Source organism: Sinohyriopsis cumingii, chromosome 11 (genome assembly GCF_028554795.1).
Source record: "Sinohyriopsis cumingii isolate HCF-2022 chromosome 11, ASM2855479v2, whole genome shotgun sequence".
Classification (NCBI taxonomy): Eukaryota; Metazoa; Mollusca; class Bivalvia; order Unionida; family Unionidae; genus Sinohyriopsis; species Sinohyriopsis cumingii.
The window spans coordinates 51,930,737-51,953,805 of NC_142971.1; the positions used below are offsets into that span (position 1 = coordinate 51,930,737).

General features: G+C 33.0%; 1 protein-coding gene across 3 annotated transcripts in view; it reads right to left on the minus strand.

Annotated features, from left to right (window-relative positions):
* LOC149788455 (uncharacterized) overlaps positions 1-23,069 on the minus strand; it is a 123,231-nt gene that overhangs the window by 2,296 nt on the left and 97,866 nt on the right. For 2 of the 3 annotated variants that reach the window (XM_089974439.1, XM_089974438.1), the window contains exons 47-52: positions 19,673-19,843; positions 17,568-17,663; positions 13,805-13,993; positions 12,604-12,670; positions 10,908-11,092; positions 4,055-10,755 (exon numbers count right to left, since the gene is read on the minus strand). In XM_089974439.1, the coding sequence (XP_089830565.1) occupies positions 10,621-10,755; positions 10,908-11,092; positions 12,604-12,670; positions 13,805-13,993; positions 17,568-17,663; positions 19,673-19,843 (843 nt within the window). In that variant the 3' untranslated portion in view covers positions 4,055-10,620. Of the gene's footprint in view, positions 1-4,054; positions 10,756-10,907; positions 11,093-12,603; positions 12,671-13,804; positions 13,994-17,567; positions 17,664-19,672; positions 19,844-23,069 lie in introns of those variants that run through there. The other variant, XM_089974440.1, reaches the window with a different exon arrangement.

Here is a 23,069-nt window from a genome sequence, read left to right on the forward strand (position 1 = left end):
GGCTCTAAAAAACAGTAACAAAAAAAAGTGAAAACAAGAGATCAGGGGCAGCTGTAGTTAATTGGTTCTGTCATATAATGAGATACTGGCAAGTGTTGAAGGAACACCAAGCCATCTATAAAAATGCCTGTTGGTCACCTGTGTTAACTCCTCTGCTGTACTGGTATGGATCTCATTAACCATCAGTGGCCATATAAGCCTCGCAAGAAGCCATTCTGGTAGATTCAGGTCTTAAACTTCCCTGGAAGTCCTGATTTGTCTATCTTCAACAGAACTTTTCCGCCTGATGCCTGAGTGTACCTAAATTATTCCTGTCAGGGCTGAGTCAGACCATTTTCCAAGGCATGTGATGGGGATTGTATGTTTTCACATTGTATCATCAGTGTAAACTGTTTTGTGTCATGCCCTTCTTTTACCTCCAAACACCTGGACTTCTTTGGTTTAAACATCATTCATGCCCTTCCAAATATCTCATCTAAGAATCCATCTAGCAAAGATATAAGTCTGTTGTTATAATTTCATCATCCATAAAGAATCCATTGGAAGGGAGACAAATGCCAGAGTTTGTTTTGAGACCTCTGGACTCTCTTTCAGCAGCTTTCATAATGAGGTTCATTCCTATCACAAACAAAATTACTGAGATAGTACACCCAGTTACAATGCCCTTTTCCAGTTTAGCCCTGTATTTGTGAACTTGTTAGTAATGAGAATCTTAAGTGTATATTGTTGAAGTAGCTTCTGATCAACTTGACGGCATTGATAGGGACTTAGATGTTGTTGTTGTAGGTTTTAACACCTATTTTCAGCACATGATAGGCTATACATGGCGGCCAGTATTAATGGTTGAGGAAGAACCCCGGAAAACACTGGAAAGAACCACCGATGCACAAGAAGTTATTGGCAAGCTTTCTCACATACCCACATTGGTTGATAGGGACTTGGTAGTGATGCAGAGCTCTCGATCAGTTGATAAGGTATTAAAACATACGCATTGGCTTATTAGGTCAAGTCACATGACTGTTAGGTCTTTCTGGTTTACTCTAGCTTCATGCAACAGCTGGGTCAGGATGCTGGTATGTTCAACACAGCCAGAAATCATGGAATTCCATCCATTTGGACAGAAGTGTCTGTATATCTGTCATAAATGCTGTCATCCATCTTGAGAGGATAGAGAAGATCTTCCCTTCAATGCTCAACAGTGAGATGGTTGTCCTGAATTACTCAGTTGACCTTGAGTCTTTCTTCTTTGGTTCCAAGTAACCTTCAGCCATTTGCCAACAACCTAGAACTTTCTCCTCCTCTATACTGAAATCTGAACTATTTTTATAATAGCATTCTTACATAATTTTATGATTTCAGCATGAATGTGGAATGAGAATTTCACATGCCACTGGATTACGCACAGTATGTGTATCATGTTACAGTGCTCTACATGCATATATAAAGTCAACCATTCTGTTTAGTTTCTGCACAAGAACATACATTTTGCTTAAACTCGACTCAATTTTGTGGATACACTGTAATTTGCTGACCACACTGACCAAATTTTATTGATGGCTTGCACCTACAATTTAAAATTAAACTTACTGCTTAAGAGGTTAAAACATTAAAGGTTAAAGTCCATGTAATACTGTGACTGTAGAAAAGCTGTCTACACACAATAACTTTAGTTCCAGACCATGTACCATTACATCTTTGTGGATACCTTTCTCTTTGAGGTCAAAAGATCAAAGTCTTGTGACTCAAACTAACATAATAATAATAATAATAATGATGATGAGGACTTTGTATAACACCTAATCTTTAGAAGCTCTAAGCGCTTTACAACATTAGACAGCACCTATAACATAAAAAACATTTATAATGACATGGTTACAAAAACAAATGCCATGAAATTAGAAAACTTAAAAGACATGCTGAAAATATTTAAGGTATGAAACATTATTAGGTCTTTAAGTTTGTTCTTGCTGTTGAAATAAGTGAGTTTTAAGAGCACTCTTGAATGTGATCACTGTGTCTTTGTGTCTAAGATAAATGGTTTATGCACAATAACTTAGTTTTAGACTATTTAGCTTGACCCATCTTTTGGACAATTTGCAAATGATGTGAAATGGACACCAATTGATTTTGGGGTCAAAAGGAAAGAGGTCAAGATCATTGTAACTCAGAATAACAAAACTCATTGGTTCATAAAAGTAAAACGTATCCAGTTGACCAATGCAGCTAAGCAGTCTTAAGTACTACTGTAGAAATACAACTATTTCCAAACTTCTTATATCTGATTTTACTTATATCAGTAAAGCACTGATATTAGTGTAATACCTATATTAGTATAGTATCAATATTAATATAGTCTCTTTGAGGTCAAAAGACCAAAATCTTGTGACTCAAATTAACGTAAAATGGTTTCTGTACAACAACTTAGTTCTAGACTGTGTACCTTGACCATACTTTATGGACAGTTTGCAATCAATGTGAAAAAGTTATCAATTGATTTTGGGATCAGAGGTTAACATTACTGCAACTTAGAATAACAAAACTCATTGGTTCACAAAATTTAAACTTAACAGTTGAACAATGCAATTAAGCAGGCTTATGTAGAACACAACTAGATTAAAGAGGTACGAAGCTCAGCCAATCAATGCAAGACCACATCATTTGTATGTGCAACTCACACTTATTATAGAACCAAAGACAATGATGACACAAGTTTATTAGCTCTGCTGATCATAGACCAGGACAGCTTATGGGATGGTCCATCATCTGTCAGTATGCATCCGTTTGCTGGCACAAGTTTGTGATCTGTCAGTGTCCATCCATTCGCTGACACAAGTTTGTTATCTGTCAATGCCCATCCATTCGCTGACACAAATTTATGTCAGTACCAATCAGTTCGCTGACACAAGTTTGTTTTCTGTCAGTGCCTATCAGTTTGCTGGCATAAGTTTGTTATCACGGCTACTCCAAAACTATTCTCATGGTCTTGTTGGTCTAAAATGAAAATGATAGTGCTTGGGCATCCACTATGGCTGTAACTTGCTACTCCTCCTGAACAGATGGTCAAATGAGCATTGGGTCTTTGATGAATGACTTTTTATGATATCTAGTTAGTCTGAAATGAAAACAGTGCTGATCTGATGTCCAATATGACTGCCATGATAGCCATCTAAAAATACCTTGCTACTTCTCCTCAACAGAAAGTCAAGACTTCTTATGATGTCCAGGTGGTCCTAAATGAAAATGGTACTTGCCACAGTAACCTTCTTTAAAATCATGCCATCATAACTCTTACTGAATGGATAGTAAGTCAGGTCGACATGGAATTTTCACTGAAAGAATGCTTCTGTTGTACCTACATGAAAATGGTGCTGCTTTCACATCCAATATTGACACATCAGCTATCTTGTAAATCTTGTTATAACCATTCATCCTGAATGGATAATCATTTCAACATGTAGTTTACTAAAGAACTTATGATATCTAGTTGGTCCAAAATAAAAATGGTGCTGCTCAGACATTCAATATGGCTTCCACAGTAGCCATCTTGAAAATCATTTTATCACCACTTCTAATGAATGAATGATTATGTCTGCATAGGGTTTTCTGAAATACTTCTAATGATTTTTGCTTAATCATAAATGAAAATAGTACCAATCTGACTTCCAATATGGCCACCACAAGGACCATCTTGAAAATTGTTATCATTACTTGTCCTATATAGCTGGTCATATTGATATTTCTTATTATGTCTAGTTGATTCTAAATGGAAATAGTGTCACGCTGATATCCAGTATGGCCAACATGACAGTCAGTATGAAAATCTTGTTATACAGTATAATTGACATGATTTATCAAAACCCCATGCTTCATGGTCGTGGTCTTATCCCCATCCACTTTCATTCCACTACGAACTCATGTGTAGAAGCAATCATATCTACAAATCACCACCATACCTTGGCAGGAATGCTGGTGGCAACTTTACTGTAGAGGAAATGGTTAACAGTACTGACTAACATTTAAACAACCAATAAATCAAAAGCACCCATAGAAAGACTGAGGTTTCAAGAGCGATTTTATTAACAATCATATATAATTTGAAGAATCAATCATCCTTATCTTCATCATATAATTGGACAATAAAAAAATAATTTCAAAGGTTGAATGACTTCTTTTAGAATAATTGTACAATTTGACTTTATTCAAAGAAATCTGAGCTACACACTAACTTGATGAGACACACACCTTGTTGAGCTTCTCTTGAACCACATAAATGTATCTTATAGGTCTCAAAGGAAAAGTAATCCTGAGATATGGGCAATTCAATTCTGAATTGCTAACGGCTTCTGTTTTAAAAAAGAATCGAATAGAAAATGCTGAATTTACACTGAAATGTGAAAAATATTAATGGCATGGACACAATGTCAGATTTTGGTGTGTTGTACTTTACAGCCCAAATTATGGTTCTGCCTTTAACAATGGAAGTTTGAAAACTGTTTGTAATTAATCTGGACTGAACTTATTGATGAATGAATAATAAAGTGGTAAATTTTCAAATCTCAGATATTCAGAGATTTTTTTATTTTCAACAAATTAGGGCATTCTGCATGTATGTATTGTCTTTACATGTGTCCTTTTACTTGTTCATTTTTGTAAGAGGAAAATGTAAGAATGAAATTTTTATCATCGTAAATAAATTGTAAATCACATGGAAATGATATTCCAATAACCTAACCATAGTATTGATCTACTTGTAATAATTATTTCAATGTAGATATTAAAGTATGCAGTTTGTGACTGTTGGAGAATCAAGCCCATCACTGTCTGCAGTCACAGATTAGTTTCACTCACACTCTACAACAGTATACATTTTTTGTACGTTCTAAAAAAAATTGTTTACAGTTTTTGGGTACAACAATGATCTATAAATATAATGAATATTATGTTTCATTATAAAATGCTATGTTAGGTTTTATGTGCATAAGAAAACAATTTCATATCATTATGGGCAAAGCATCAGTTGAAAATAAAAAGGAAAAGTATACATGCTGCTATCAAATAAATGATTACATAACTCTAAACTTTGCTTGTAATGTTTGCAGGGAACAATTTCAAACGACACACGTCTTCCATTTCATAAGAAAGACTAGTTCTACTATTAATACTGAGTTTTCTAAAACTGCTTATTAATAAATCACAAACATAAAAAGGAACTAGAGTGTGATGGACATTATATTAAATGATCCCCACCTCGTTTAATAGTCCTCTATGTAGCACATAGAAGTAGAGCTTCACTGACTGGAGATTATTGATTAAAAGATCTCAGTGACCTTGACCTTTGCTCTAGGCATGTGGTCTTTAAACAAAGTGTAGAAACCATTTTTTTAATAGAATTACTATGAACTTAACCTTTGACTTTTAGACTCAAAATCTAAAGAATTCTTTCTTATTTTAAAGTGTGAATGATTAACAAAGTTTGTCATGGAACCTACTCTACAACAATAGCTATTATGCAATCACTTAGCCCATTGAGATTTTTTCCCACCCCCAAATCAGTAGGCCTTTTACTTATCTTAAGGGGCTGACTATTTAGTACGTATGCATGGAGGGGGAGTTAACCCAAATGTGTACGCTTGCGTATGGGGGGATCTACTGATAATGTAAATATGCATAGGAAATGGGTGTGTGTGTGTGAAACCTTGATAATAATTTGTATATGTAACCTGTTCAACTGGGTTCAGTCAGTGTTTGAATTTTAGCGGACACTAGATGAACCTTTTAAAGTTAAGAAGCATATTTCTTTGATGCAGCCAGACATTCAATGTCGGTGGACTATCTGTTTTATTAACACATTAATATTATTAATCCTTGATAATTTCTGCATGGATTAAATATAAACCATTCTATTTAATGGGGGGGGGGGGCATCAAGCATACATATGTAGGTGGGGGGGTGTAAAAATGTATGCATGTGCACAGGGATGGGGGAGGGTTTGAGCTTTGCCAGATTTTTGCATATGTACTATATGGATTGCCCCTAAGTACATGTACTCCCCAAACTTTTGTCAGGGTATGCAATCTAGAATTAAAGTTATTATCCACATGCCATTTTTCTTCTTTGATTGGCAGTAACTATGACAAATGACCATTTGACCACAATATCAATGGGCTTCTTTCTTGTGCTAAGTAAAAGCCATCCACAAACTTAGGTGAAGGTACATGATCAAGAACTGAAACTTTTGTGCAGGAACCATTTTCATTTTTCAGTCACAGTGATTTTGATCTCTGTCCCATTCACCACAAAGTCTTCTTGTCTCAAACAGATCCATCCACAAAGTTTGATCATGGTTTGTGGGATAGGATTTGAGTTATTTTGTGGAAACCATTTTCCTTCTAGATCTTGCTCTGACCCTGACCTTTAACCCTTAAATCAATAGGTATATTTTACATCTCAAACACAAAGAATCTGTGAACATTTAATCAATGCATGCAGATCTTAAGTACTTTTGTGGAAATTGTTTTCCTTTTAGTACCTGCAATGTTGACCTTCGACCTTTTAAACAAACAGGTGTTCCCTTGTCTCAAATTCAAGCCTCCCACAAAGTTTGTTCAAAGTGGGTGATAAAGAACTTAAGATATTGTATAAAAAATGTCTTTCTTAGAATCACTGAGCCCTTGACCTTTGATCTTTTGACCACAAATCAACTGGTTTCTTTCTTATCTCAAATGCAAACCAGCTGCAAAATTTCAGCAAGGTATCTGGTATACAAGTCAAGTTTTTGTGAAGAAACAGTTTTTCTTGTTTCAGTTGCTGTGACCTTTAACTTTGACCTTTTTGAGCCAAAAACTGCAAATAAAGGCTACTTACAAAGAATGATAATGGTTGATGGAAGAGAAATGAGTTATTGTATGAAAATAAATTAGGAAAAATATGGACAGCATCACAGTATGATATACTTCACCTCATGATGGGTGTATATCAAATAAAAACATGGAAGATCTTCAACAAGTGCTACATTTACAAATGCAACAATATTGAAAGGATGAAAATGGCTGTATTGCTGATAATGTTCAATTACATTACAATACAAATTAAGTTCTGAATAATAGGGGTTACTGTGATAAAGAAAACCATACAAGTTTCATTTTGATGAAATTCATCAGCCAGCTCCAGAAAACAACTCTGTGAATTCTTTTCTGTTTAATGGGTACCAATTCTGGAGGATTTCATGTTTTCCAGAAACCCCAAATTGAAGGCACCAAAGAATCCTTCTATATAAACAAGAAGGCCACTTTACCAATCTGTGAATTTAAGTCCTATTACAAATGTCATTCCTTTATTTTCTAAATTAAACTATGAAAACTGATACCCATGAAGATAAATTAAGTCACAGAATAATCTTTTATTTTTTTTAAAAATATAGCTTTAGGGCTGTTCCATTTAAACATACATCATAAAGGAAGGCCTTTTAAAAAAAAAATATGCCAGGGTACTTTGATTTCACAGAGTTCATATTAAAATGATAAGAAATTTTAAATTGCATCTATGGGTGAGTACCCCAATTTAAAAGTGCCTTCCCTGGGTCCCATGTATTTTTTTAATGGAACAACCCTAGACAATTTCATTTAAACATAATATAGGCTTCAATGAAATGTTGGTTATCTGACTTTGAAGTAAGATATAAAAATTACAGAGTAATTAGTAGTTCCAGTAATCAGGTCTGTACACAATCTAAACATTTGAGGGAAATAAAATAAACATTTGGAAAATCAAACCTCTATTGAAGTATATGCGATCATATTTAATTTACTGCATTTAAATCATGTACACACTAAATTTTACTCATGTTTTGGAAATAAATACATTACATACTAAGATGTTTCCATAACAATGTGGCCTGTGGCCTTGTTATCTTCTGTTACAAGAAATTCATCACAGGTGTGAATAGTACACCAATTTTAGCCACACCATTCAATGGCTGATTAATGGCAAATTAAATGAGAATGGAAAAGAATCAACATTCTTCTTATACAAGTGAACATATCTACTGCCAATTATTTTATATTGTACAATTTTCATTGACCTAAACTGCTAAATATACGATGGTCAAAGGAATTTGTGAAATATTATTGTATACTGGTACCACAACCCTAATCCTAAATAGATATTCCAGAAAATAATTATTGAACTAGATTTTATCCACACTGGTAGTGTATATCCTTTGCTTTCATGTCATTCATCCACACTATTTTTTGATTGTTCTAAACTTAAATACAGTTACATACCATTAGAGCAATTAAAATGTCTCCATACAAACTAAGGACCAATTAACTGTCTCCATACAAACTAAAGACCAATTAAAGTAAAACGTAACCAAAGGAACTTAGGTCCAATTAAAGTAAAACCTCAACATACAAACTAAGGGCCAATTAAAGTAAAATGTCTCCATACAAACATAGGGCCAATTAAAGTAAAATGTCTCCATACAAACTGAGGACCAATTAAGGTAAAACCTCAACATACAAACTAAGGGCCAATTGAAGTAAAATGTCTCCATACAAACTGAGGACCAATTAAAGTAAAACATCTCCAAACAAATGTAGGGCCAATTAAAGTAAAATGTCTCCATACAAACATAGGGCCAATTAAAGTAAAATGTCTCCATACAAACTGATGACCAATTAAAGTAAAACCTCAACATACAAACTAAGGGCCAATTAAAGTAAAATGTCTCCATACAAACATAGGGCCAATTAAAGTAAAACATCTCCAAACAAATGTAGGGCCAATTAAAGTAAAATGTCTCCATACAAACTTAGGACCAATTAAAGTAAAATGTCTCCATACAAACTAAGGGCCAATTAAAGTAAAATGTCTCCATACAAACTTAGGACCAATTAATTAAAAGTAAAATGTCTCCATACAAACTTAGGACCAATTAAAGCAAAATGTCTCCATACAAACTAAGGGCCAATTGAAGTAAAATGTCTCCATACAAACTTAGGGCCAATTAAAGTAAAATGTCTCCATACAAACTAAGGGCCAATTAAAGTAAAATGTCTCCATACAAACTTAGGACCAATTAATTAAAAGTAAAATGTCTCCATACAAACTTAGGACCAATTAAAGTAAAATGTCTCCATACAAACTAAGGACCAATTAAAGTAAAATGTCTCCATACAAACTAAGGGCCAATTAAAGTAAAATGTCTCCATACAAACTAAGGACCAATTAAAGTAAAATGTCTCCATACAAACTTAGGACCAATTAAAGTAAAATGTCTCCATACAAACTTAGGGCCAATTAAAGTAAAATGTCTCCATACAAACTTAGGACCAATTAAAGTAAAATGTCTCCATACAAACTTAGGACCAATTAATTAAAAGTAAAATGTCTCCATACAAACTAAGGACCAATTAAAGTAAAATGTCTCCATACAAACTTAGGACCAATTAAAGTAAAATGTCTCCATACAAACTAAGGACCAATTAATGTAAAATGTCTCCATACAAACTTAGGACCAATTAATTAAAAGTAAAATGTCTCCATACAAATTAAGGACCAATTAGAGCAAAATGTCTCCATACAAATTAAGGATCAATTAAAGTAAAATGTCTCCATATAAACTTAGGACCAATTAAAGTAAAATGTCTCCATACAAACTAAGGACCAATTAGAGCAAAATGTCTCCATACAAATTAAGGATCAATTAATGTAAAATGTCTCCATACAAACTAAGAATCAATTAAAGTAAACTGTCTCCAAACAAATTAATGAGAAATGAAAGTTATTATAATGCATCCATCTGATCAAGCAAGGTGTCCACTTATGGATCTTAAAAATTTGAAACTAAACTGACAAAGAATCTGACAATCTGTGACCTACATATGCTATAAACAATGCATGAATGAGGCTGAATTTAAGAATTAAACAAGCTGCTATGTAAATTGAATCCGGATTACATTTGCTTAAAATACAACCTGAAAAACATATAATACAATGTTGTGATTTTAGTCAATGATAAATTAAAATACATTTCCTATATCAAAAACATGTTCTTATACAGCAAATTCCAGGCTTTCCACAATGGACTGTCTATAATATGTTCCTAATGATAAGAAAAAATTTAGTAATAGAACCTCTGATGTCTGTATGAGTGATTGTTGATTTATTATTTACTATTGCCATCATTAATAATATTGCTTATAACTGAAATTACTGTTCCCTTCATAACTGTTGGGACATAACAGCCCTTACAACAGGGCAATTATCAGCATTTAAGTGCTTAAAAAGGTTGCCCTATAGGTAGAGAAGTCAGTTCCAAGCTTCTAGCTACTTTGAACTCATCAATGCTTTTGTATGTTTTAAATTCCTGGACAGTAAGTGTCTGACCTAGTCCAGTGGTGTGAGTAATCATTAGTTGATATATGTCCTAGTTCTCCAGCTGGTGTGAGTAATCAGTAGTTGATATAGTAGTCAGCAATTGACTTCTGTTAGAGTGAGTAGTCAGTAGTGTTGTTGACTTTGGTTACGTTTGGTTCAGCTGAAAGGTCAGTAGTTGACTTCTGATCTAGCTCTCCTGCTGGCTTGGCTTGAGTGGTCATTAGTTGTCAGTAGTAATGGTCAGTAGTTGACCTCTTGCCTGGCCCTGCTGCTGTCTAACTGAAGTTCCTCCAGCTGGACAATGGTCCTGTGCTGGTCAAGGTCAAGTTCATTAAGAAGTTGGTCAGCAATGCGACTTCGTAGACGACTTCCAACCTGCAGGCAATAAGATAAAATTCAGTACTGTATGGTACTCAGAGTTACAAGAAAGAACTAGTACCAGTGTTTGAGACGAAAATAGCATCTGTTGTGCTGCATTAGATGGACTATACAAGCTTATATTTTTGATGAATTTTAATTCTACTTACAGTTTTAGGCCTCTGTATTAACTTTGAATCCTCATAGTTGATCCTGCCTATCTCGGGTGTGAGGACTCTATTGGCTGGCCACATGACAGGAGGAGGCCAAAGTCCCCCAATTGAAGAAGGGGTTCCACGGCTGGGGGCCTGACTCCTTTTCTGAGTGGCTGACTGGGCTCTTGACCGACTTTTGGCTTAAGGATGAAAATAATTAAATTTTCTAAAATCTGTTATTGCTGATAGATTGTCTTTCTTGTACTTTACAAAATTATATTTTGTAAGTACAAGTACTTAGTTTTTAAAACAAGGGACTGTCAAAGGAAGTACTAGAATTACCAAAGGTAAACTGATTAATCAGCATATTATTACAAAATGACAACTGTTACTAATCAAAACATGACAATGCCAAAAAGTAACTGATTGATCAAAACATGACATTGCTAAAGAGTAACTGTGACTAAGCAACATATAGTACTGCAAAAGAGTGTGACTGATATAAACATGGTACATGTATTGCCAAAGGGCAACTGTGATTGATCAACCAAATGTATTGCTAAAGACTAACTGTGACTGAGCAACATATGGTACTTCCCAAGGGTAATTTTGTTAATCACTGCTTGATATTGTGTCTAACAGCAACTTTGATAAACAGCATTTATGCAACACAAGTGTCATGAAAATAATTACATGTATATAGATATGCAGTATACTCCATGATCCATCAAATGTCTGCAGGTGTTGAGTGCAGATGGTTCCTGGCATTTTTAGGGGCAATTCATGTGACTCTAGTGATAGGGTATTTAACATGCATGTTGCAGATTAAATATATCCAAAGATTTCAGAGTAAAATATCACATATTTATACTTGTCATTTGTTCCAATCTGTTCCAATCTCTACACGTGGGCAAATCATTAACCTATGTCCACAATTGCCATAGAAAACAATTAAAATCACAATAATGTAGATCCTTCTTCAAAGTCAACCTTCTCAATGGACAACATGATTTTCTATCACAATTTGACATTAATTATTAAATGCTATGCCAGTTTGTAATACTTTTATTAGATATGTAATTCTTGGGATCAAGTCTGAGTCAACAGAATAAGGCCCAAATATAACTTACTGAAAAAGCAAGTTACAGATACGAGTACAAATTATATTGTTGGCTAGCAATGATGAGACATTACTTGGACAATGTGAACATTACAGTTCTCCCTATATATAATGCTTTTCACAGAAGTCATCAAAACACCCTGTCCTATAAATCATAGACTCTTATAAAGAAGTATGTTCTAGCTAGGCCATGTCATAATAATTCATTAAAACAATAAAGCACCAAATAATAAGGAGTCACATTTCATTAGGTCTGATTTTAAACCGTGTATTATTCATATGTATTGGCTGAAGAATTACGGGTGCATCTGAAAACTTGTGGTTATATATTGCCAATTAAAAGTAAAGTTATAAAAATGTAAAAGATGATGAACTGTAAGGAAAAATAAATGTAAACATGAAATATTACAAAATAAAATGGAAAGATATTAAAATACAAAAATAAAGGGTCTAATTTTTTACAAATAAACTACATTTCCTCAAACAGTCCAAGATTTTCTCATGTGATGTAACATCATAAAGTTCTTTATCAAAGTCTTAAATAGTCAAATTTAATACATGGCCTCATATGTTGCTGTGGTAGATACTTACATGTGGGAGCAGGAGAGAGGGTCATGGCAGATTGTGATCTACTGACGACTGTCTCATAGTCATACACCTGCAACAAGAGTAGTTCTATTTATTGATTATGTAGAGTTGAACAACTAGCATAATTATAGCCTGTCTAAAACACTTTTTCAGGTTTATAAGAAAATGTAAACTACTGAACTTTTAAAACACTTTACTGATGATTTAACTGTGACAACATTTAAAAAGCTCCATTAAAATGAACAGATATTATCAAATGCACTGCAAGTTGGAGAGTGAATATGAAAGGAAATGCATCAAAAGGAACACAGACATTATCAAATGCGCAACACATCAGAGAGTGAATATGAAAGGAAGTGCATCAAATTGAACAGGAAAGACTGTCAAATATGCTGCAAGTCTGGGTGTTAATGTGAAAGAGGAACATTGAAATGAACATGGAAGACTATCAAATATCTTGGAAATTTAAGAGTGAATATAAATAATGAACATCAAAATGAACACGGAAGGCTATCAAATATCTTGGAAATTTAAGAGTGAATATAAATAAGGAACATCAAAATGAACATTCTGACTATCAAATATCTTGGAAGTCTCAGCATGAACATGAAAGAGGAACATCAAAAGAAAATGAAGGTTCAAAAATCTTGGAAGTCCGAGTGTGAACATGAAAGTGGGAACCTCTAAATGAACATGGAGACTTCCAAATATGCTGAAAGTCAAATATGCTGGAAGTCTGATGTAAAAATGAAAGAACATCAAAATGAAATATGCTGGAAGTCCGATGTAAACATGAAAGAGGAACCATCAAATTGAAATATGCTGGAAGTTTGAGCATAAACAAGGTTATTTTTATTCTAATGTTTTTGGCTGTTGTCATGGCAATATCTTGTTATAAGAAAAGCAGAGTACACTATTCAGATGTTTCAATACACAAAACTGGAGACACAAAGCCATAAAAACAAGGACTGTTCATAGAGCTATCATTAATATGCAAGCTGTTCTCTCTCCTCTATGAAATATAAAATATTTAAAGTAGAAAACAGTATAAAAATATCTAAGATAGCATCTGCTGTTAGATCAAAACTTTCTACTTACCACCACTGTAATCCATCCATATTTGCTACAAAGTTATTAACTATATCACGAATAAAAGAGCAATTAAATGCTACAGCTGTATTGAACAGCTTACTGCCCTACAGACCTGGGCTTGTAGCTCATCCACTCTCTGGAAGGCATCCAATTTTAGATTCCTCTCATGGTTAAGAAGCTTCTTCACAGTGCCTGATTCCTTTTTCACCTTCTCATTCAACCTCTTCTGATGGATTTCATTCTTCATTTTCTCCTCCGAGAGATCTGTCAGACGCTTCTCCCGGTCCTGAAGTTCTTCCAACTAAAACAGTATAAAATCAGGTTTAAGCATGAACCAGGTGATCTCAAAAGCTACAAATAACATAATATTTAGTCCAACTTAGATGTAATTATGGTACAACTGAAGTAAACAGTTATATACCATATTAAATCCTAAATTGTACATAAGTTCTGATTATTATCATATAAATTCATACTGGCATTTTATAAACAAGAGATTCTAGCTAACAGTATTTAAAATTCTTAAATTATGAAAAATTGTTTTAAAATACAGGAAAAAATAGATTATTAGTTATGGATTATTAAAAGGCATAAAGGGTAATAAACATTACAAAATAAACGCTGAAAGTAGAAACCTTGACTACTCAATGATATACTGTTCCTAATGGAAAGGGTCATGTACTTAGTTGTGCTGTCATGATTATTTGAAAACACACCACTGTCTTGACTCAAAGAATTTGGCCCTGCTAATTCACTTAGAATTCAGGAAGTTTTGCATCTTTCTGTACCACCATTTATTGATTTTATGTTCTAATATTTCCAGACTGTAAAAGGTTATTCTCTACAATGAACAGATCAAGAGTGTGTTAAGGTACCAGTTGATACATCAAGAGTGTGTTAAGGTACCAGTTGACACATCAAGAGTGTGTTAAGGTACCAGTTGACACATCAAGAGTGTGTTAAGGTACCAGTTGACACATCAAGAGTGTGTTAAAGTACCAGCAGACACAGAGGATTCTGAATTACTTGAAGACAAATAGTACAAACAGAACTTAAATTATAACGTGGTGATAATTTTTTTTACAGGGAAGTGAAGAAATGAATGACATAGTTTATTTAAATGAAAAAATGAATTTGACATTAAATCATGTTATAACATAAGGAAAAAAAGAATACTATATAAATATATATATACTTATCTTATGTATCACTGATATTAATTGTTTCTCTTTTATGATGATAACAGACATATTTTAAAATATTTTAAGATGCTAACACACATTTACCCTGATGCTATCAAAAATGTTTGCGGAGATTACTGAATGGTACAAGCATTTAAGATAATACTATAATTGTTTAATTAATGATTTTTAACCACAATTATAATAATATCTGACAATGACGGAAAAGCTGAGGATAGTTGAGTATTGATTCGACACCAAAATGAAGTGACTTTTACAGTCTGGGTGCAGCATCTGTTACAGAATGCCAGATTGCCAGGATTACAGAATTAACATCCGAATACCAACATTAAGAAAGCAATGAAATAAAATCCAAAATGGCAAACTCTATATCATTTAAGTGTTCAGTTTAATCATCTTACACTCTGGAGTCTTTTGAAAACAACCATTCTATGATGATTCTTTAGTATCCCACCCCAACAGTGTTCGCTGTATCAATCACAACAAGAAGTGTATTAATAGAAATAAAAAAACTATTCTTTCAGGTATAAAAACAGTCATTAATTTGATACAATACACAGTCATTAATTTGATACTATACAGTCATTAATTTGATACAATACACAGTCATTAATTAATTTGATGCAATACACAGTCATTAATTTGACACTATACACAGTCATTAATTTGATATTATTGTCATTAATTTGATACAATACACAGTTGTTAATTAATCTGATATGATACACAGTCATTAATTAATTTGATACAATACACAGTCATTAATTTGACACTATACAGTCATTAATTTGATATTATAGTCATTAATTTGATACAATATACAGTCATTAATTTGATACAATACACAGTCGTTAATTAATTTGATGTAATACACAGTCATTAATTTGACACTATACACAGTCATTAATTTGATATTATTGTCATTAATTTGATACAATACACAGTCGTTAATTAATTTGATACAATACACAGTCATTAATTTGACACTATACACAGTTATTAATTTGATATTATTGTCATTAATTTGATACAATACACAGTCGTTAATTATTTGATACAATACACAGTCATTAATTTGACACTATACAGTCAATAATTTGATATTAGTCATTAATTTGATATAATATGCAGTAATTAATTTGATACTATACACAGTCATTAATTTGATACAATACACAGTAATTAATTCTATACAATACACAGTCATTAGTTTGATACAATACACAGTCATTAGTTTGATACTATACAGTCATTAATTTGATACTATACACAGTCGTTAATTAATTTGATGTAATACACAGTCATTAATTTGACACTATACACAGTCATTAATTTGATATTATTGTCATTAATTTGATACAATACACAGTCGTTAATTAATTTGATACAATACACAGTCATTAATTTGACACTATACACAGTTATTAATTTGATATTATTGTCATTAATTTGATACAATACACAGTCGTTAATTATTTGATACAATACACAGTCATTAATTTGACACTATACAGTCATTAATTTGATATTAGTCATTAATTTGATATAATATGCAGTAATTAATTTGATACTATACACAGTCATTAATTTGATACAATACACAGTAATTAATTCTATACAATACACAGTCATTAGTTTGATACAATACACAGTCATTAGTTTGATACTATACAGTCATTAATTTGATACAATATGCAGTCATTAATTTGATACTATACATAGTCATTAGTTTGATACTATACAGTCACTAATTAATTTGATACTATAGTCATTAGTTTGATACTATACACAGTCATTAGTCTGATAATATACACAGTCATTAATGTGATACAATACACAGTCATTAATTTGGTAATTTACACAGTCATTAATCTGATACAATACACAGTCATTAATTTGATACAATACACAGTCATTAATTTGATACAATACACAGTCATTAATTTGATACAATACACAGTCATTAATTTGATAATTTACACAGCCATTTGATACAATACACAGTCATTAATTTGATACAATACAGTCATTAATTTGATAATTTACACAGCCATTTGATACAATACACAGTCATTAATTTGATACAATACACAGTCATTAATTTGATACAATACACAGTCATTAATTTGATACAATACACAGCCATTTGATACTATACAGTCTGAAGCATTACATGTAGAAGCCTAATTGCTATTATTATTGACAAATTTCTTAACATCTTCTTGTTGATTTAGTAATGCAAGCATTAATTTGATTTGCACACAATGGGAACAAAATACAGCTTGAAAATTTTCACCTTAAGAAATATATCAAACAAGAAATACATTTTTTATTAGTAGATACATTTTGTATTGTCACTTGAGACTTGTGACAATATGAGGTTTCCACAGTGAAATATTTCCTTGAATCTATTAAAAAAGTATAGACCTCTTCAGCAGCTGCATCATCTTGGCTAGAACAGTCTCTGTCTTTTATTCATATGCTTCAAACATGTTAGCAAAATCTGCTGGACAAGTCAAACATGATCTGCAAAGGTTATATATAGAAAATAGCAAAAATGCTTGAAATTTGGTGCAATAAATAAGTTGTCATCGTACAACCAATTGCAATACATTATTCTATATGATGCAACTTTTTATTATAAAACTTTAGAAAAATAAACCATTTTCTAACCAGTTTCTCAATGTTGGCCTGTTTAGCTTGCTCCAGCTGTCTTAGACCCCGCAGTCGCTGCTGCTCCTCATGATCCTTCTCCTGCTTATCCTTCATCTGAAGTAAAGAAGAAACAATGTACGGGATATTTTCTACAAATCAATACGCCAGATCCTGCAGCATATCCTGCATCACTTTAGTCATTTTCTGTCAGATTTCTCTATCCTTAATCTAAACTGATAGACTGTTTTCCTACAAATGCTACGGTATATTCTTTCATTTGTCTCCCTTTTTTCAGGTTGCTGCACTAGCTGAAATTCATGCTAGAAGTGAACAATTCTGTTCAATTTCAGTTGGAAATGTTATGCTAGATATTGTGTACCTATATTCTTGGCAGTGGAGTATGCTTAGTTACTGTATTCTCTTTATGTCATTTATTGATTTATGGAGTCTGTAATTATTACTGTAACAAATGATTGTGCTTCAGAAGAACCAAATAAATTCATTATGTATGAATCAAGGTTGTGCAACAATCACTAAGTCAAAGTTGTCTATCAACTAGTATCAGTCAAAGTTGTGCACCAGATAGTATCAGTCATAGTTAACTAACAAATAAAATGAGTCAATATTCTTTAACACATTAACCCCTAGCAACGAATTAATGGGGCGGGAGGTAGTAGCCTATGCCGAGCTCTGTAGTGTCATCGTCATGCAAGATAAACAAAAGTGGGTGGTATTATAGAAAGGTAGACAGATGTAGCTGTACAATGATACCAAATAATCTGGAATATCTAGTTGCACTACAAAATACTGATTAAAAAAATCTCATTTTTGGACCAGACTTTTATTCTACCCAAAATTCGCCTGTGGTCGGAATCCAATTTTGTGTCTGGATTTTAGACTTTTTGGTCTCAGATCTAAGGCAAACCAGTATGAACTGCAAACAGACAGATGAGCCTTTGCAAAAAGTAGGATAAGATGGGCATTTGGAATAAAGAGTGGTCTCGATACAAAAATAATGGCTCCGTTTAGCAAAAAAAACAAAAACAAACAAACCCTCCAACTTTTACCCTTCTGCTCATGCATGAGTCAAATAGCCAATGAAAAACAATGTTTCTAACACAACTAGGTCATATGTGGTTGAAAGATCATGAGGGATTTGGTGTTTTCATATCTATTCAGAAATAGCTTTCAAAATGTATTTCCTACTTGATTTTCAGGCAAAAATGACAAAAACTTCCAGGGGTTAATGTGTTAACATTAGCATTAGTCAAAGCTGTGCACCAATTAAAGTAGGTCAGTGTTGTTTACCAATTAGTAAGAGTCAAAGTTGTCTACCAAATAGTATCAGAAAAAGCTGTGTACAAACTAAAATGTGTTAATATTGTTTACCAACTAGGATCAAAGTTGTGTATTAATTTGCAGGAGTCCAAAAAATTTTCTTCAATTAAATGAGTCAAAGTTTTGTACCAATTCAAGTTGATAAATTAAGGCAAACATTTCCTAATATTTTACAACATTCTTGTTTGTAGCCAGTTCTCTTAGATCAAAGCAATGAAATAAACAATATTGGTACACTCCTGTCTAAATGATTTTGCACATGTTTCTCAGCTTTACTTATTGACAGACTTTGTTTTGCTGCAGAAATGTTACATTGTACCATTTAATCAGCAACTCCAGTTTGCATTCTATTATGATGGAAAAAACTGGTAATAGTTATCCAAAAAAAACTCTGGCACTGGCAGTCTTCAAGCAGATAACAAATAAAAAGGTTACTGGTAAAAGTCACTGAAAAAATCTGCTTGGACAGAATTTATTTTCAAACTTTTTGATGTAAAAAGAAAAGAAAAATTTTAAAAAGAAAAATGCAGTTATCAAGATATATTATTATTCTATCAATCTGGTTTTGCAAAAAAAAAAAATGAAGGAAAAGAGTTTTAAAGAGCAGAAATAGTGTAAAAAATTTTTCTATAAATATTAAGGAATTATCACCAATATATAATAAAGATATCTTACCTGAATTTTCTCCATTTCATTAAAAGTGTTCACGATAAATCGAACATCAAACAACTCTGTTAATATGCAACATGGCATGCTGTACATTGAATGTGTGCACAGTTACCCACCTCTTTGTCCAATTTCTTTTTAAGGTCTTTCAGTTCCTTTTCAGCTGATGCCATCTTCTTTTTCATCACAGACATGTGTTGCTGCAGCAAAAGTGTATTGGTACTAGACAGCATTTTATTCTCTATTCCTTCTTTACGGTTCTTTTCTGCTCTCTTCTTCAGTGCATCAATCTATACAAATATGAGTAGAAATCAGAATGTAGAATCCTGAACAAGAAGTCAAAGAATAAACTACAACCAAAGCAGACCTAGATTTGCAATGGTTACTTAACTGCAATCAGAAGAGACCTATGACCCATATCTGCACTGACACTGACCTACATCAGCACTGGTCACATAACTGCAACCAGAACAAAGTTGTACACTGGTCACTTAACTGCAACCAATCCAGGGGCCCCGAGTAGCCGAGTGGTCTAAAGCGCTCACCGTTCCGGATCACTGCCATCTCACATCTGTCTGCGTGAGTTCGAGTCCAAGGCTCGGCTAGCGTGGGTACGTGGGAAAGCCTGCCAGTAGCTTCTCGTGGGTCGGTGGTTCTTCCCTGGGTTTTCCAGGGTTCTTCCTCCACCAGTTATACTGGCCGCCATGTATAGCCTATCTTGTGCTGAAAAATGGCGTTAAACCCTAGAACAACAAAAGCAACCAATACAGATCCAGACCTGAATTGGTTACTGACCCAAGCTTGAACTGGTCATTGAAAATAATAAGTAAAACTTGAACATCTGAAGTGGCTTGACATTGTAAATCCCAACAGTTTTCACTACATATTTAAAACCTTTCTCTTCCCAAGCTTCCCATTCACTTCTTCCCCTGAACAAGACAGAAGGGTCTTAATGCAATATTCATCACACATATGATACTCTTTTTTTACTCTGACTACATATATACAGTTGGATATTATCTTACAGGTGTTGTCTAATGCTGTAAAGTGCTTTGAGCTTCTAAAGATTAATCACTATACAAAGTCCTCATTATTATTATTTTATCATACAATATTTGAAAACGGAATTGTAATTGAAAATTTTTCCACATTTGATCTTTGCCTCATTCCATGGGCTCCCAAGTATAGTAGTAGCCAGATGGTCAACATAGGGACAGCATAAGTTTCCTAAATTTCCACCCCATAGTTTGGGAGGAGTTGTAGTAATGGACAGACTGACAGATGGGTGGCCACTTGACATGTTAAAATCACCCAACTAACAAGCTTAACAACAAGACATGATTTCATTCTTCCATTAAAGTCATACTGATGTCTTTAAGATGATAAAAATATCTAAATCTCAGTGAAACAAAACTTTTATAATCTAAACTGGAAAACATGTTCTACACTACATATTCCAAACCTCCTACTGTACTCATGAGGTTTTAACCTTTAGTTGCCAAGGAAAGTAAGCATCTGAGCCAACCATGTTCTTTATATGAATAGCTTGCATACAATTCAGACCTGTTGATCTGATGCAGATCATTTGAAATATCAGATAAATCTGAGTTTTTGGATAAATACATAAAATGTACAGGGCATTATTACTGTTACAATACTGGATAATGCAATAGATCTGCAGGGCAATATTACTGTTATGATACTGGATAAATGCATTAGATCTACAGGGCATTATTACTGTTACAATACTAGATAATGCAATAGATCTGTAGGGAATTATTACTGTTACAATACTGGATAATGCAATAGATCTGCAGGACATTATGACTGTTATGATACTGGATAAATGTATTAGATCTGCAGGGCAATATTACTGTTATGATACTGGATAAATGCATTAGATCTACAGGGCATTATTACTGTTACAATACTAGATAATGCAATAGATCTGTAGGGAATTATTACTGTTACAATACTGGATAATGCAATAGATCTGTAGGGAATTATTACTGTTACAATACTGGATAATGCAATAGATCTGCAGGACATTATGACTGTTATGATACTGGATAAATGTATTAGATCTACAGGGCATTATTACCATTACAATACTAGATAATGCAATAGATCTAAAGGGAATTATTACTGTTACAATATTGGATAATGCAATAGATCTGCAGAGCATTATGACTGTTACAATACTGGATAAATGATTGGATGTACAGGTAATTATTACTGTTATAATACTTGGATACATGCATTAAATCTACAAGGCATTATGACTGTTATAATACTTGGATACATGCATTAAATCTACAAGGCATTATGACTGTTATAATACATGGATACATGCATTAAATCTACAAGGCATTATGACTGTTATAATACTTGGATACATGCATTAAATCTACAAGGCATTATGACTTATAATACTGAGTAAATGCATTAGTCAGATCCATGAAAACTGGATAATATAAAGACTGTAAAAGTAATAATTTTTTCTTAAAACGTGATTTTTCTAAGATATCTCATTTACCAAGAAAGATTTATAGAAAATAGTTCACATGGAACAAACATTTTTGTACAGTCCAGATTTGTCCTGTAACTTGACAAATCTGGATACAGAATAGTGCTCTGTTACATTTATTAACAGGATATGCATTATAGATTACTTATAAAGTAAATAAAAAGTTGATTGCACAACTGCATCTTCTTGTGAACATTACATATATTCTACATGTAACAATTAAGTATATCTGATACATGACGTGTTCTACATGTAACAATTAAGTATACCTGATACATGGCATGTTCTATATGTAACAATTAAGTATATCTGATACATGGCATGTTCTACATGTAACAATTAAGTATATCTGATACATGACATGTTCTACATGTGACAATTCAGTATATCTGATACATGGCGTGTTCTACATGTAACAATTCAGTATATCTGATACATGACATGTGTTCTACATGTAACAATTAAGTATATCTGATACATGATGTGTTCTACATGTAACAATTCAGTATATCTGATACATGGCATGTTCTACAGGTAACAATTCAGTATATCTGATACATGACATGTGTACTACAGGTAACAATTAAGTATATCTGATACATGACATATAATCTACATGTAACAATAAGTATATCTGATGCATGACACATGTTCTACATGTAACAATTAAGTTATATCTGATACATGGCATGTTCTACATGTAACAATTCAGAATATCTGATACATGACATGTGTTCTACATGTAACAATTAAGTACATCTGATACATGGCATGTGTTCTACATGTAACAATTAAGTATATCTGATGCATGACATATATTCTACATGTAACAATTAAGTATATCTGATAGATAAATTAAGAGAAAAAAATTTGCTTTTTAAAAATTTTGTAAGCACAAGATTCAAAATCAACAATGATGTGTAATTGGGATATTTCTAAATCCATTAATGATAGATTATAAATATGGTGCCTGGATAACCTGGTAATCA